The sequence below is a fragment of the Penicillium hordei genome (genome assembly GCF_028827395.1).
Source record: "Penicillium hordei strain IBT 12815 chromosome Unknown utg000001l_segment0_segment0, whole genome shotgun sequence".
NCBI classification, from domain to species: domain Eukaryota; kingdom Fungi; phylum Ascomycota; class Eurotiomycetes; order Eurotiales; family Aspergillaceae; genus Penicillium; species Penicillium hordei.
In genome coordinates this window covers 695,621-708,187 of record NW_026623142.1, presented here as the reverse complement: position 1 = coordinate 708,187, position 12,567 = coordinate 695,621, and the positions used below count along the sequence as shown (strand labels likewise).

General features: G+C 48.1%; 4 protein-coding genes across 4 annotated transcripts; 3 read left to right on the top strand and 1 right to left on the bottom strand.

The window, feature by feature from the left end:
- Positions 1-1,388: 1,388 nt before the first annotated feature.
- Positions 1,389-3,053, top strand: N7537_000254 (DEAD/DEAH box helicase; the record flags this gene model as incomplete). Its single annotated transcript, XM_056891312.1, has 1 exon — positions 1,389-3,053. The coding sequence occupies one exon, from the start codon at positions 1,389-1,391 to the stop codon at positions 3,051-3,053; it is 1,665 nt and encodes a 554-aa protein (XP_056756307.1).
- Positions 3,054-5,342: 2,289 nt separating this feature from the next.
- On the top strand, positions 5,343-7,303 carry N7537_000253 (amidase; the record flags this gene model as incomplete). Its single annotated transcript, XM_056891311.1, has 3 exons — positions 5,343-5,470; positions 5,534-6,117; positions 6,177-7,303. 3 exons carry the CDS (start codon positions 5,343-5,345, stop codon positions 7,301-7,303), a joined length of 1,839 nt encoding a protein of 612 aa, XP_056756306.1.
- A 193-nt stretch (positions 7,304-7,496) lies between these two features.
- Positions 7,497-9,329, bottom strand: N7537_000252 (Cytochrome P450; the record flags this gene model as incomplete). The annotated part of the gene is made up of 3 exons (XM_056891310.1): positions 7,497-8,538; positions 8,594-9,123; positions 9,171-9,329. The coding sequence occupies 3 exons, from the start codon at positions 9,327-9,329 to the stop codon at positions 7,497-7,499; spliced, it is 1,731 nt and encodes a 576-aa protein (XP_056756305.1).
- Positions 9,330-11,384: 2,055 nt separating this feature from the next.
- On the top strand, positions 11,385-12,543 carry N7537_000251 (terpene synthase family protein; the record flags this gene model as incomplete). Its single annotated transcript, XM_056891309.1, has 4 exons — positions 11,385-11,703; positions 11,762-11,790; positions 11,840-12,090; positions 12,150-12,543. 4 exons carry the CDS (start codon positions 11,385-11,387, stop codon positions 12,541-12,543), a joined length of 993 nt encoding a protein of 330 aa, XP_056756304.1.
- Positions 12,544-12,567: the final 24 nt, after the last annotated feature.

The window sequence follows — 12,567 nt, the reverse complement described above, 5'->3', positions numbered from 1 at the left end:
AACTACGTGCTAAACTAGATCGCTTACTATTACTACGATTATACACTTCCCTCCACAATAACTATCGAGATACTTAAGGCTATCGAGATCCCTAGTAGGCTTTATATTCTATTAATTACTAGATCCTCGGAGAATCATCCAAGCTTGAGAGCACAATGCTTACGACGTTCGACAAATAAGAAAAATGCGCAGGTGACACGTCAACGAGCCTATACGTACAATGTAATTGCCATCTATGTGGAGATATGCAAGTGGGGATCGGGCACGGCCATGAAAATGGTGGCCTTACATTTTAGCCGGCGTGCATGCGGACGTTCGCACTGGCTCTAGACACGGTCCCGTGACCCCCGGTCGATCATTATGGATCTGATGCCGGATCTCAAATCAAACCCCTCGTTCGCCCCACGGAGTAACCACCCTACATTTTACATGGTGGCCAGCCGCCTGAATACACTTCATTCTAGTGTGTAGGAATAGAGATACGCAGCCACAAATTTATGTCACTCAATTGGAAAGGGCTCACATTCACGGGGGGAATTAAGGTGACAGCCTTGCAAGGAACATTATCAGAGATTGTCTACTACAACATGGTGGAATATACTCTGCAAGTAGGTACGATGTATCGGTCTTCGCCCCATATTGGGTGATCGACTAGGGGTTGTCAAGCGAATCATATCAGTAAGATATGGCCCCAAAACACCCGGCAAGAATTTTTTTTCGAAAATGAAAGTTCTGACATGCTTTGCCTTTATTCCAGATCATTCTCTACTTTGTAAATCGTTGCATATTTTTAACACATAAATAATCAATCAGCCTCTGTCCCAGGAGTTGCATCGGCTCTTTGGACTAGCATCCTACAGTATGGCCATAAGAGGAACTGGTCATCAAGGGAAAGTTCTGAAGATATAAGATGTAAATAAATCAACCATCCAATTGCGACAAAGTATTACATAGGCCTGGACCCCTGGATCTTTGATATGTGTTCGCTCGAAAATAAACGAACAAGCCAGGCGAAGTACCCTATACGGTTAGAGTCGTGGTTCTAGGAACTGACCCATAATACACGTGATATCAAGCGAAGATAATGGGTCTAATTCAACCAGTAATATGACGATTACCAGACTTCGGGACAATCTTAAATGCTTGGCAACAAATCTCTTCTTTGTCAAATGTAAACTTGTATTGATTCACATCATCAAGCATCAGTCCGACTTTTGCTAAACTGGAAGGAACAAGGAAGGAAAGATTACGCTCACTCACACTTCATCTTTCTCTTGTTTTGTCAACAAACATTAACAGTCATTCACTCACCACTTCGAGTTTGAATTTTCATCCAAGCAATTAACTGCAGTTTTTTTTTTTTGAAGAAATATAAAACCTTGACCATCATGGAAGGTCTTCAACTCAGCAATGACACTCAGTTGTACTCAACTATGGCTGGGAAGCTGGACTCCAAGCTCCTCAAAGCCCTTGACGTAATGGGGTTTACCAACATGACCCCTGTCCAGCAGCGTGTTTTGACCGAACTTCCAAACTGGCGCAGTGACTGCCTTGTCCAGGCCAAAACTGGAACTGGAAAAACCCTTGCTTTCTTGTTGCCTGCATTGCACTGCCTGCTTCAAGGTGATTCCGCGCCACCCAAAGGCAAGGTCGGCATCTTGATCATTACCCCAACCCGAGAACTTGCCCAACAAATTGCAAAGTCATGCGATCAGTTAACCTCGCAACTTCCCACTCCTCTTGAATGCCATGTTGCAGTCGGTGGAACGGCCCGAGCATCTGCTCATTCGCGCTTCATGAAGGGCGCACCATCTATTCTTGTCGCCACCCCTGGACGCCTGTGCGACTACTTATCTCAAACTCCCACCGCCAAGAAGCTGTCTAACATTCAAACCCTGGTCTTGGATGAAGCCGACACGATGCTTGAGAGTGGTTTTATTGCTGACGTGAAGCGAATCCTCCAGCTCATCCCACAAAAAAGCACTGGGTGGCAAGGCATGTGCTTCTCAGCCACTGTCCCACCCAAAGTCAAGGATGTGGTCAATATTGTGTTGAAGAGAGACTACACCAGCATTTCCACTATTGATAAGAATGAAGCACCCACGCATGAGAGAGTTCCCCAGTACCATGTGCTGATGCCGTCTGTGGCAGATACCTTCACTACACTTGCATCCCTTCTCAAGCATGAAATCAAGAAGAGCTCGAAAATCATCGTCTTTGGCGTGACTGCACACATGGTTGCTCTCCTCGCAGGAGTCTTCTGCAAGGGCATGGTTCATTTGAAGGTGTTCGAGATTCACTCCAGACTCAACCAGGGTGCTCGCACAAGAACCACCAATCAATTCAAGGAGGCCGAAGCCGGAATCCTGTTCGCTTCAGATGTTATCGGTCGTGGTATGGATTTCCCTAACGTCGACTTGGTCATCCAGGTCGGTTTACCATCAAACGGGGAGCAGTACGTTCACCGTGTCGGTCGTACCGCCCGTGCTGGCGCTGACGGCCGCGCTATCATCCTCCTTACCGAGGGCGAGTCGTTCTTCATGAAGAACAACCGCCACTTGCCCATTCAGCCCCACCCCGATACCGAAGCAATCAATGCCGGCGCTCCTTCATGCTCCAAAGCTGTCTTGCAGGCCATGTACACCATTGAAGAGGAGTCAAAGCAACGTGCCTACTCTTCTTTCATTGGTTTCTTCGCTGGATCGGGTCTTCTGAGACAACTTCGTCTCGACAAGGCTGGCCTTGTTCAACTCGCCAACGAGATGGCTGTCAAGGGCATGGGATGCCCCGAGCCTCCCCCAATGGACAGAAAGGTCATCGGCAAGATGGGTTTGAAGGGTGTTCCGGGATTCAACTACGCAGACCCAAATGAGATGTCCCGAAGCGGATCTTCCAGACCTCGCAATTCTTCCCGAGGTGGCAAGAGTCGCGATGCACTCAGCCCCGGAGCTGGGCAAGGGGACCGAGGCGGTATTGAGAAGAAGCGTGGAGGAGGCCGCGGAGGACGTGGAGCACGTCGTGGTGGTGGTGGACGTGGAAAGCCGAGATCATGATTCTTTCGCATATTAATGTCAAGCACAGCGTGCTAAAATGTTATTATTCATAGACACTAGAGACTTACGACCTGCTACACAAAATTCCTTAATCGAAACCAAAATTACTTGCGAAGAGTTGCCCCCATGTAAATCTGTGAAGTCGTAAAGCCAACCTCGAAGCTAGCCACGGTGTCACAATTGCTTTTGAGTCATCTATAGAAGCAGCCACCTAGGTATTACTACACAGGATTTTGATGTAGTTAATTGACACAGTGTCATGATTGATCTTGACAGTTGTTCTTGGGACTGAAGACCGTAAATTGGTCAGGTGATCGCGGGTAAACACAACATTTATGACCTTCCAACTCTCCACCATTCATTCCACCACGTCATCTTTAAATTTGAACATTCGAGGGCGATCAGCTATCTATATTGATAACTGCCCAATATGGATCCGAGCTACAAAGCTCGCAAGGAGGCATTTGTGTCTAATCTTGCGGGAAGTACAATCCTCGAGATCAATGCAGTCACACTCGTTGCTTCAGTGAGAACCCCGAGGCTTTACCCAGCAATTGATAGATTCTGACCTGTGAATACTCTAGACATCTGTCCTCCTTTGGTCCGCGCTCCAGTCCCGCTTATCCTTCTTCACACCCTATGGTCCTGCAGCACTCGCGACGGACTTCATCCTCAACGTACTAGCCATCTTATTCGCGACGACTGCATACTCCTCCGCGCCGCTTCTCCTCAACATCTTCCTCGTCTCCCCTGCGGCCCTTCTATTCCTCACTCGAAACAGTCTGCGTACCCCTCAAAAGGCCAAACCGCCGCGCAAATCCAAGGTCAAAAATGAGAGCTCCCAGGAGGAACAGCAGGCCTTGCCCACCCACCCATTCTTGACCACGTACCGTGCGGCTATGATGATTGTTACCTGCATAGCTATTCTCGCAGTCGACTTCCGCGCGTTTCCACGTCGTTTTGCCAAGGTGGAGAACTGGGGAACATCTTTAATGGACTTGGGTGTGGGCTCTTTTGTGTTCTCCGCCGGAGTAGTCTCTGCTCGTGCGGTCCTAAAGGGTCGGAACTCGAAATCACCGAGATTAGCTTTGCATAAGAGAATGATCGGGTCGGCTCGGCACTCCATTCCTCTGCTTGTGCTCGGCCTCATCCGACTGTGGAGTGTCAAGGGATTGGACTATGCGGAACATGTGACAGAATATGGTGTGCACTGGAACTTTTTCTTCACGCTTGGCTTTTTGCCTCCTTTCGTGGAGCTCTTTGAATCCTTGACGACCCTGATCCCCTCCTATGAGGTGCTTGCACTTGGAATTGCAGTACTCTACCAAGTGGCTCTGGAGTCGACTGATCTGAAGGGTTACATTCTCGTGTCCCCGCGGGGACCAGATCTGCTGTCCAAGAACCGCGAGGGAGTCTTTTCTTTCATTGGATATTTTGCGATCTTCCTCGCTGGACGTGGTGTTGGAGTCCGCATCATTCCTCGTGGTACCTCCGCCACAAAATCGCCACAGAAAGCACGGAACTCCATTCTGATGCAATTGGTTCTTCAGGGAATGTTCTGGTCGACCATGTTCTTCTTTAATTCCACCTACGCATTCGGCTATGGTGCCAACATCCCAGTGTCACGCCGGCTGGCTAACATGCCATACGTGCTTTGGGTGTCAGCATTTAACAGTGCCCAGATTTTCCTGTTCTGTCTGACCGAGACTGTGTTTTTCCCCGCGGTTCACCGAGCGACCAGCAAGGAAGGCGAGGCAGAGCAGACGACGTTTGCAACCAGTCGCATTCTACACGCCTTCAACCGCGGTGGCCTTGCACTGTTCCTGATTGCGAACCTGCTTACTGGGGCAGTGAACCTCAGCATTCCAACATTGGATCTCAACACGCCGGAGGCCATGGGCATTCTGGTTGTCTATGCAGCGGTGCTAACTGGTGCTGCTCTGGGGATGGACAAGTACAATATTAAGTTGAGCTTGTAGATATATAGCACTCATAGATGTAGTATTACCCAACTTAAAAAAATAATAATCAAAAATTATATATAGAAAAGTGTCTTGCACAAAGTATGCCTCCTTTTCTTACCTTCTATACACATAAAAACACGCCTAAAAAGACATTCCAAAATAATATGCAAAAAACACTACCAAAAGACCTGACAACTGTTCTTGTCTCATGAATGTGTTGATAATTCATGTGCTCCGCATCGGCGGAGATAACTTTGCATGTGATATCATCGGTGGAGTACATGTTCACTCGGAGAATTATGCAAAGCGTTCTGCAACAAACACCATGCCTACCAACGAACAATCTTTTCTCAATTATCCTCCACCACGTGAGGGTCCCAATGTGCCGTACAAGTATGAAGACCAGGTCTTACCGGTCTTCCGTGGCATTCCCCTAGCCATCGGCGCTACATTGTAAGCTACAGGAGAGCGCCATTGAGCGATCACAACATGCTAATCTCCCGCTGTTTACGCTAGAATCCATAATATCGGGTTTATCCAAAGCCATTTCTGGCGTAATGCCGGCTTCGGTGTCATTCGTGAAATCCCCCACCTGGGCCAGTACGCCGGCCGCTATGATCCCACGGTGATCCCAGTCGACAATATCAGCCAGGCCGAGTCAGCAGCAAAAACGACCTCTGCCACTGTGGAACGTAGGAAGGGAGATTATGGATACTATACTTCTGCGGATTATCACGCGCTCTACTCGTCGGGGGAGTTGACCCCAACAGCTGTCATTGAGACGCTATTGCCTCTGGTCCGACGTGATACCCAGCCGCCCGGAAAACACTCAACTGCTTTTCTCGAGTCCCAGGCCGAGTTGATTCGTGCAGCAGCGGAACAATCTACGGAGCGATACAAGAACGGCCAATCGTTAGGTCCACTCGACGGCGTGCCGGTCGCAGTCAAGGATGAGGTGCACCTGACAGGGTATAAACGCACGCTAGGCTCGAAGTTGGATTTCAAGCACGGCACTGATGCGACTTCGTGGTGTGTGAAGCAATGGCTGGATGCCGGAGCTATCGTCATCGGAAAAACGTCCATGCATGAGATTGGTCTGGGTGGGTTCCCATTGGTCACCGTGTAGTTTCATCTGCAGGTAATAGCTAATACTCTTTAGACACGAACAACAATAATCCCAACTATGGAACACCTAGAAATCCCCACAATAAGGAGTACTATTGTGGCGGTTCTTCCGGTGGCTCAGGATATGCTGTCGGAGCGGGCCTTGTACCCATTGCGCTTGGCGCAGACGGCGGAGGCTCAATTCGTATCCCGTCATCATTTTGTGGTATCTGGGGTCTGAAGCCTTCGCATGGCCGTGTTTCCGGTGCGCCATCCCAAAGTCTCGCACCCACTGTTGGTGTTATCGGGCCTATGGCTGCCAGCATCGATGACCTTGCCCTCGCCTATCGTATCATGGCCACTCCTGCACCAGATTCAGAAGACCCGATCTCATCGCAGTTCCCCTATCCTGTTCCTCAGCACTCTGATGCCAAGAGGACGAAGACAATTGGTATTGTCCGCGACTGGAATGACCGCGCCGAGGGCCCTGTGCGCGCTGCGCTTGATCGGGCGCTCGACTATTACCGCGAACAAGGCTACAACGTTGTTGATATCACAATTCCTTACTTGCCCGAGGGTCAGCGTGCCCACGCTCTTACCATCATGGCGGAGATCGCATCTGGGGTTGATGCAAACAAGATCCGGCAGCTCACAGCCCCGAACAAGGTGCTTGTCTCCATGGGCATGTACCAAGTTACAGCACAAGACTTGCTCGCCTCCCAGCGGCTGCGCAATCTCCTCATGACGCATCTCGCCCATCTCTTCAAGACCCACCCCGGGCTGCTCATCGTCTCGCCCACAACGCCTATCCCTGGGTGGCATATTGATGGTGGTGAGGCGGACTTGTCTCGCGGTTTGTCGGATGCCAAATCCTCTGTACGCAATATGGAATATGTTTGGCTTGCCAACTTTACTGGCTGCCCTTCTATCAGTTGCCCTGTTGGTTACACCCCCGATGGCGGTGTGCCTATCGGTTTGATGGCTATGAGCGAATGGGGTACCGAGGAAGAGCTGATCGCTTTTGCTCGAGATGGAGAGCCTATCTTGGGCCTGGATAGCGGCAGTCCCTCGCTCGAGGAAAATGGAATTACCTCCGCAAGCAAGGGTCTACGAACTCCTTCTGACGACCTCTCTGTGTGGGAAGATATCATCGCACAGGCCAAGGAGAAGATATCGAAGTAAGGAGAAGGAAGATTCTAATCAACTGTGGAAGGATTTTTGTCATTTAGTATATCCCCGTGTATTTATTTGCAAATTACGAGACAAATATTTATTTTTGTCCGAACAAGATACGTCTCAGTCAAGCTTCTCTGTTTAATTTCCAGCCATCTCTTTCTCGGATTTTGAAATCTCCTTAGTCAGGTCAGCCTCTGCGTTATTCCTTGCCGTATTCCTTGCCCGAGGTCCGCATCCGTACGTGCATCGGTGCACCATCCTTGGGGTGCGACGTCGCTTTCCCGGTGGTATACATTCGTTCACCCTCAACAGTCCGGCGATCCACTTTGAAGCCCTGAAGTTCCCGCACCTCATCCCACTTATCCCAGGCCATCTCAATATCAAAACTACGGACAGTAAATACCAACACCAACTTCAGCACAACGACCGCCAGTTCCTGCCCGATACATTTCCTAGGCCCAAGCTGGAACCCACGCCATATATTCTTCGCCGGATGCAACCTGTCGCCTTCCAGTGCAGAAAATCGCTCAGGTATGAATTTGAGCGGGTCGACGAAGTTAGCTGGATCATGGTGAATTGTGATAGAGCTGTCAAAAAGATCGAATCCGTCTGTCGGCCATGGCTCGTCCTCGCCATTTATTTTCAGGTTGAATGAAGGCTGTCCTTCCCGGATTGTGATCGTTGCTGGATTCATGCGCAGTGTCTCCTTGATCACTCCTAGTGTATATTGTAAAGAGTCTAGGATATGGGGCGCTTCCCGGATCTTCTCTGCAGCAAGGCTTGGATCAGAGCCAAGAATGGCGTCATGTTCGGCTTGCAGCTTCGCGACACATTCGGGGTTTAGCTGAAGTTGTCTGAATACACGGGGAATTGTGATAGACAGCGCATCATCACCGCCAAAGAAAAATATCATCAGCTGGTAGAAGACTTGCTCGATGAAGGCTTCATCTGGGGTATTGGTGGCGGTTCCCTTGACTCCAAGCTCGCCAGTGTACTCTTCAACGGCAGACCGGATTATAGTCCGTGGAGTATCGTTGGCAGCGTTTATACCTTTTGTAATAAACGGTCGAAGATGTTTGAAGAGCTGGTTCCTCTTCCGTCGTACAATCAGTTTGAACAACGGGGTGATCCTCCACAGAAGTTTGCGAGGGCTCAGAGTTATTTCCATGCGGCTCAGTTGCTCGCGATAAGCAATGGTGAAAGGCGAGGGATACAGCGATTGAGAGTTAAGCCGGGTGTCGCTATGATTATCAGCAAAGAGTAGTGAATATTCATGAGTCGATAGGCTAGACTTACAGAACCACCCTTCCTGTAACATCAAATGCCAAGTTGCTGGATATCTGCTCGAAAGGGAAAACCTGACCCCATTGGCCATCTCCACCGGAAAGGCCTCTAAGCACATTTGCGAAGGTCTCAACCTCCTCGATAATAGCAGGTATCCAGGTTCTGATGTTGGTCCTGCTGAATCCGGGGTTGAACCTCGAGCGCCACATGTGCCACTCATCCCCGTGCATGCAGTTGAGGTCCCTCCCATTCGAAATGGGATTTAAAAACTCTCCTTGCATCGGAGACTTTGGCAAATTGCTCCCAATCTCCATTTGGTTGGATACATAGGCCTGCAGGGAAAACGCCATCGGCCTAGAAATAGGCCACACGTCAAGGTAAATGACAGGGGGACATTGTTGCTCGTTTGGGAAGAATTTCGGCCAGTATTTGATTATGTAGAAACCAAAAGTCTGGATAAAATTGGCGTCGAAGGCCCAATCTCTGTAGAATTGAATAACAATGAGAAAATGTCCCAACAGAAATGAGTGAGGCAGGATTGGCTGGTGATGTTAGCTTTGGATTCTTTTCGGCGAGACGAGAAACGTACTATGCCTCGAGACTGAAGTCTTCTGAATTTCATTCTTGCTTGATATAGCTGCGCAGTAAGCTGCAACGCTAGCACCGCTACGATCGTTATAGCAAGCAGAGAGAGCTTCTCCCCTTTGCCCAAATCACCCAGTTTGAGCGGTAGCAGAAACGAAAACATGGTTGCTGTGTCTTGGGAAGAAGTAAGTGCTTCCATTTTCAAGAAGAGATAAGCATCAATGAGGAATCCGCAAAGAGTTATAGTTGAATGGGTAGCACAAAGGGGGGAGATTTGGGACTATATATCTTGCATTTTCTGATTCAGAACAAAAGCTGTCCAGTGAGTCTGTATCATAGCGTAGACAGCATCGCCAAGTGGCAGGGGTCTATGCAGAAGAATTTGCAGCTCCAAGGATGTTTCTTATTGGAACATGCCCGTGAAGTCTACCTCGCTACGCAAGCGGTGTGTTATCGTATTGGATGTCACTTGCATAGTTGCGGGCCATCAAGGTAACACTTAGTGGGTCTACACTATGATTAGGATTGAGAGTTTACAAATACGAACTTGGGTAAAGTATGATTATCTACTGTAGTACTCGACATACTTTAGGTATATATGTAGGCTATAAACCTCGAATATTGCGTGGTTCCCTATCCAGTGCCTGTTGACAATTGTGGTTACTGCTCAGTTGATTCACATTGTACGGAGTAGCCCTAATACTCAACGAGAATCTTCAGACTCGCACGCATGCAAGATTAGCGCCACCGACGCAAGTTCAAATTTCTCACGCAGTTTCCTGCAAACACCCTGCATCATGTTGTATCACCGCCGATGTATGATATGACGTGTCTCCATAGAGGGGTTGTTGGTGGGGGCTGGGGGGGGGGGGGGGGGAGGATTTATTCAACACGGAAAGAAAGTAAATTCTATCATCAGACCGATTTATATGGGAATGAAGAGGTTGGACACTTTACAATGTCCATTTTATGCAAAGATGAAATTGCAAGAATGCCAAACCGATACTTGCAGTTTTGATCCTTCATCTGTACTGTTCAACATGTGTTACTTGCATACACTATATTTGGGTCTGTCATTTTAATTCACAGATAATCTGCATATGTGGCCTTCATGTTCAGCGATCCTGTTCAGGCAGGGGTGTACGTGCATCTTTGGACGGATCTTGCAGATCCATCGGCTATCATGACTACATAGTATAGTCGTCCTGCCTACGTATTAATCTTACCTGTCCTCTAAGGAAAGCTAGCTATCGTTCTATTATGCACTAGTACGTTGGCTTTTCTTAATTTATTTTTATTTTTATTTTTTTCTTCTTTATTCTTAGCTATTAGCTATAATAGTACGTACTAGTCCTCCGTATATATTAATTTGCCTGACCTATCCTTTCTTTTATTATACATTTTGTCATATACTCGTTGATATATAGAGGATACAAGTAGATAGTTACACAGCAGATATTCTTAGTGGCATGGCATTGCTTAGAGGCCCCTCTTACATACATACCTAGTTAATTTGTGTAACGACTAACACTTGGTGTATTTTAACTTCTCAAGATCCCTATCTCGATCGATGTAACTCAATGCCACACTAGGCCTAGTATGCAATAAAATGTCTCAGCAGGTGCTCGGACGCTTGAGATTGCGGTTCCTTCTCTTGTCGAGTGCAGTGTTTCTGGCGGAGATGCCTCTGGGCTATAGAATATACAAATTTCACCCTCTACTTTAGTACACCTCCCCCGGTGAGTCCAAATACTCGTAAGAAACCATGAAACGATGCAAAGAGGGCATCAATGCAACCGTAGCCGTAGCGAAAGACATCCCGCCATTCATTCTTCGAACATATTAATCCTTTGACCCATGTTCAATGATGGCCCTGAAACCAATGAACGTCCGGTTTGGGCGCATTGTTTATGCAAGTCTGATCCCTCTAAGGTTAGGTTGGCTCCTATTGGTCTTCTAATAGCAACACCTTCGGACATCACCGCGAGATCAGTGAACAAGGGGATTAATGGTGTACGGACTATGTGGGCGTGCAACTTACGTGTCACTACTTCGTATACGCAGGTTTAGGTTTAGATAGAGGCAATTTGCAAGGTACATGCTAGCCATGCATTGTCTCTACCTAACATAAAAGGGACCATGTTACCTTCTGGTTTGGACATTCTCTTCAACACTTCCACAAATCACTCACAGAACAATCTGAACCTCCTCATACAAGATGCAGGTATCTTCTACTTCTTCCGCTGCCGGCCCTGTCTCAACCATTCCCTATGTATTCGAGACTGTACAGGGCTACAAAGTTCCCGTCTTCTTTTCTCGTTACCCCGCCGGAATCAGCATTGCTGCTCGGGAAGTCGAAGATGCGCTCAGAAAGATTGACGAGGAAGCTTCCGAGGAAGGGACAAGGGAAAGACGTCGAGCACTAATCCGACACACCAACCCCTACGGTGACCCCTTCGCTATTTGCCATTGCTCGGCCTTCCCAGACAGACTAGCTCTGTTGTCCTGTCTGGTCGAGGTAATGTGGATTCATGATGGTAAGACACCAATGTGCTCAACATATATGTACTATGCTCACGATGGAACTATCTACAGACGTGACGGAGGAGATGGATCATACCTCTGTAAGAGTGCTGGAAGTGTGTATACTGATTACCCTCTAACATTCTATAGGCATGCCGGGAGCATGATGAGTTGGCAAAGGTCCTTCAACTTGACATTGATCCCTCGATGTTCGAGTCAGGAAATGTGCGACAAAAGTCGCTGGCAGTTGTGCTCCGAAAGTCAATTGACATTGATCCTAAGCAAGCTCCTGCTATGATCGAGATGCTGAGAAACTACCTGGCAACATTCGATAATATCGGTGGTGACTTCACTCGAATGGAAGAGTATATGCCCTACCGGATCGCCAACTGCGGCTACTGGTAAGTTTTGTGCCTTTCTAAGGAGTTCCCCCGGTACAAGTCTGACTATCATCATCAAGGATGTCCTCTTACTTCATTCGCTGGGGAATGGATATGACCCTCAGTGAGGAGGATTATGCCAGCATCGAGCAATTCGACATTGCGATGGGGAATGTCCTCGGTCTGACCAATGACTACTTTAGTTGGAATATTGAGAAAGACCAGGAGACAGATCGAATGAGGAATGGAGTGGTGGTTCTGATGAAGGAGTATCATACCACAGCGGATGCGGCCAAAATGATGCTTCTTGGTATTATCGTCGAACAAGAGTCTCTGGCTGCAAAGCTCAAGGAGGAACGATTGAAGAAACCCGTTTCAACGGAGATCTTGCAATACTTCGAGGCTATTGAGCTTTATGTTGGTGGAAGCTGCTATTGGCACTCGACCGCGCCTCGGTATCAGGTCTTTGAATGAATATAGATAGACACTGTGGATAGG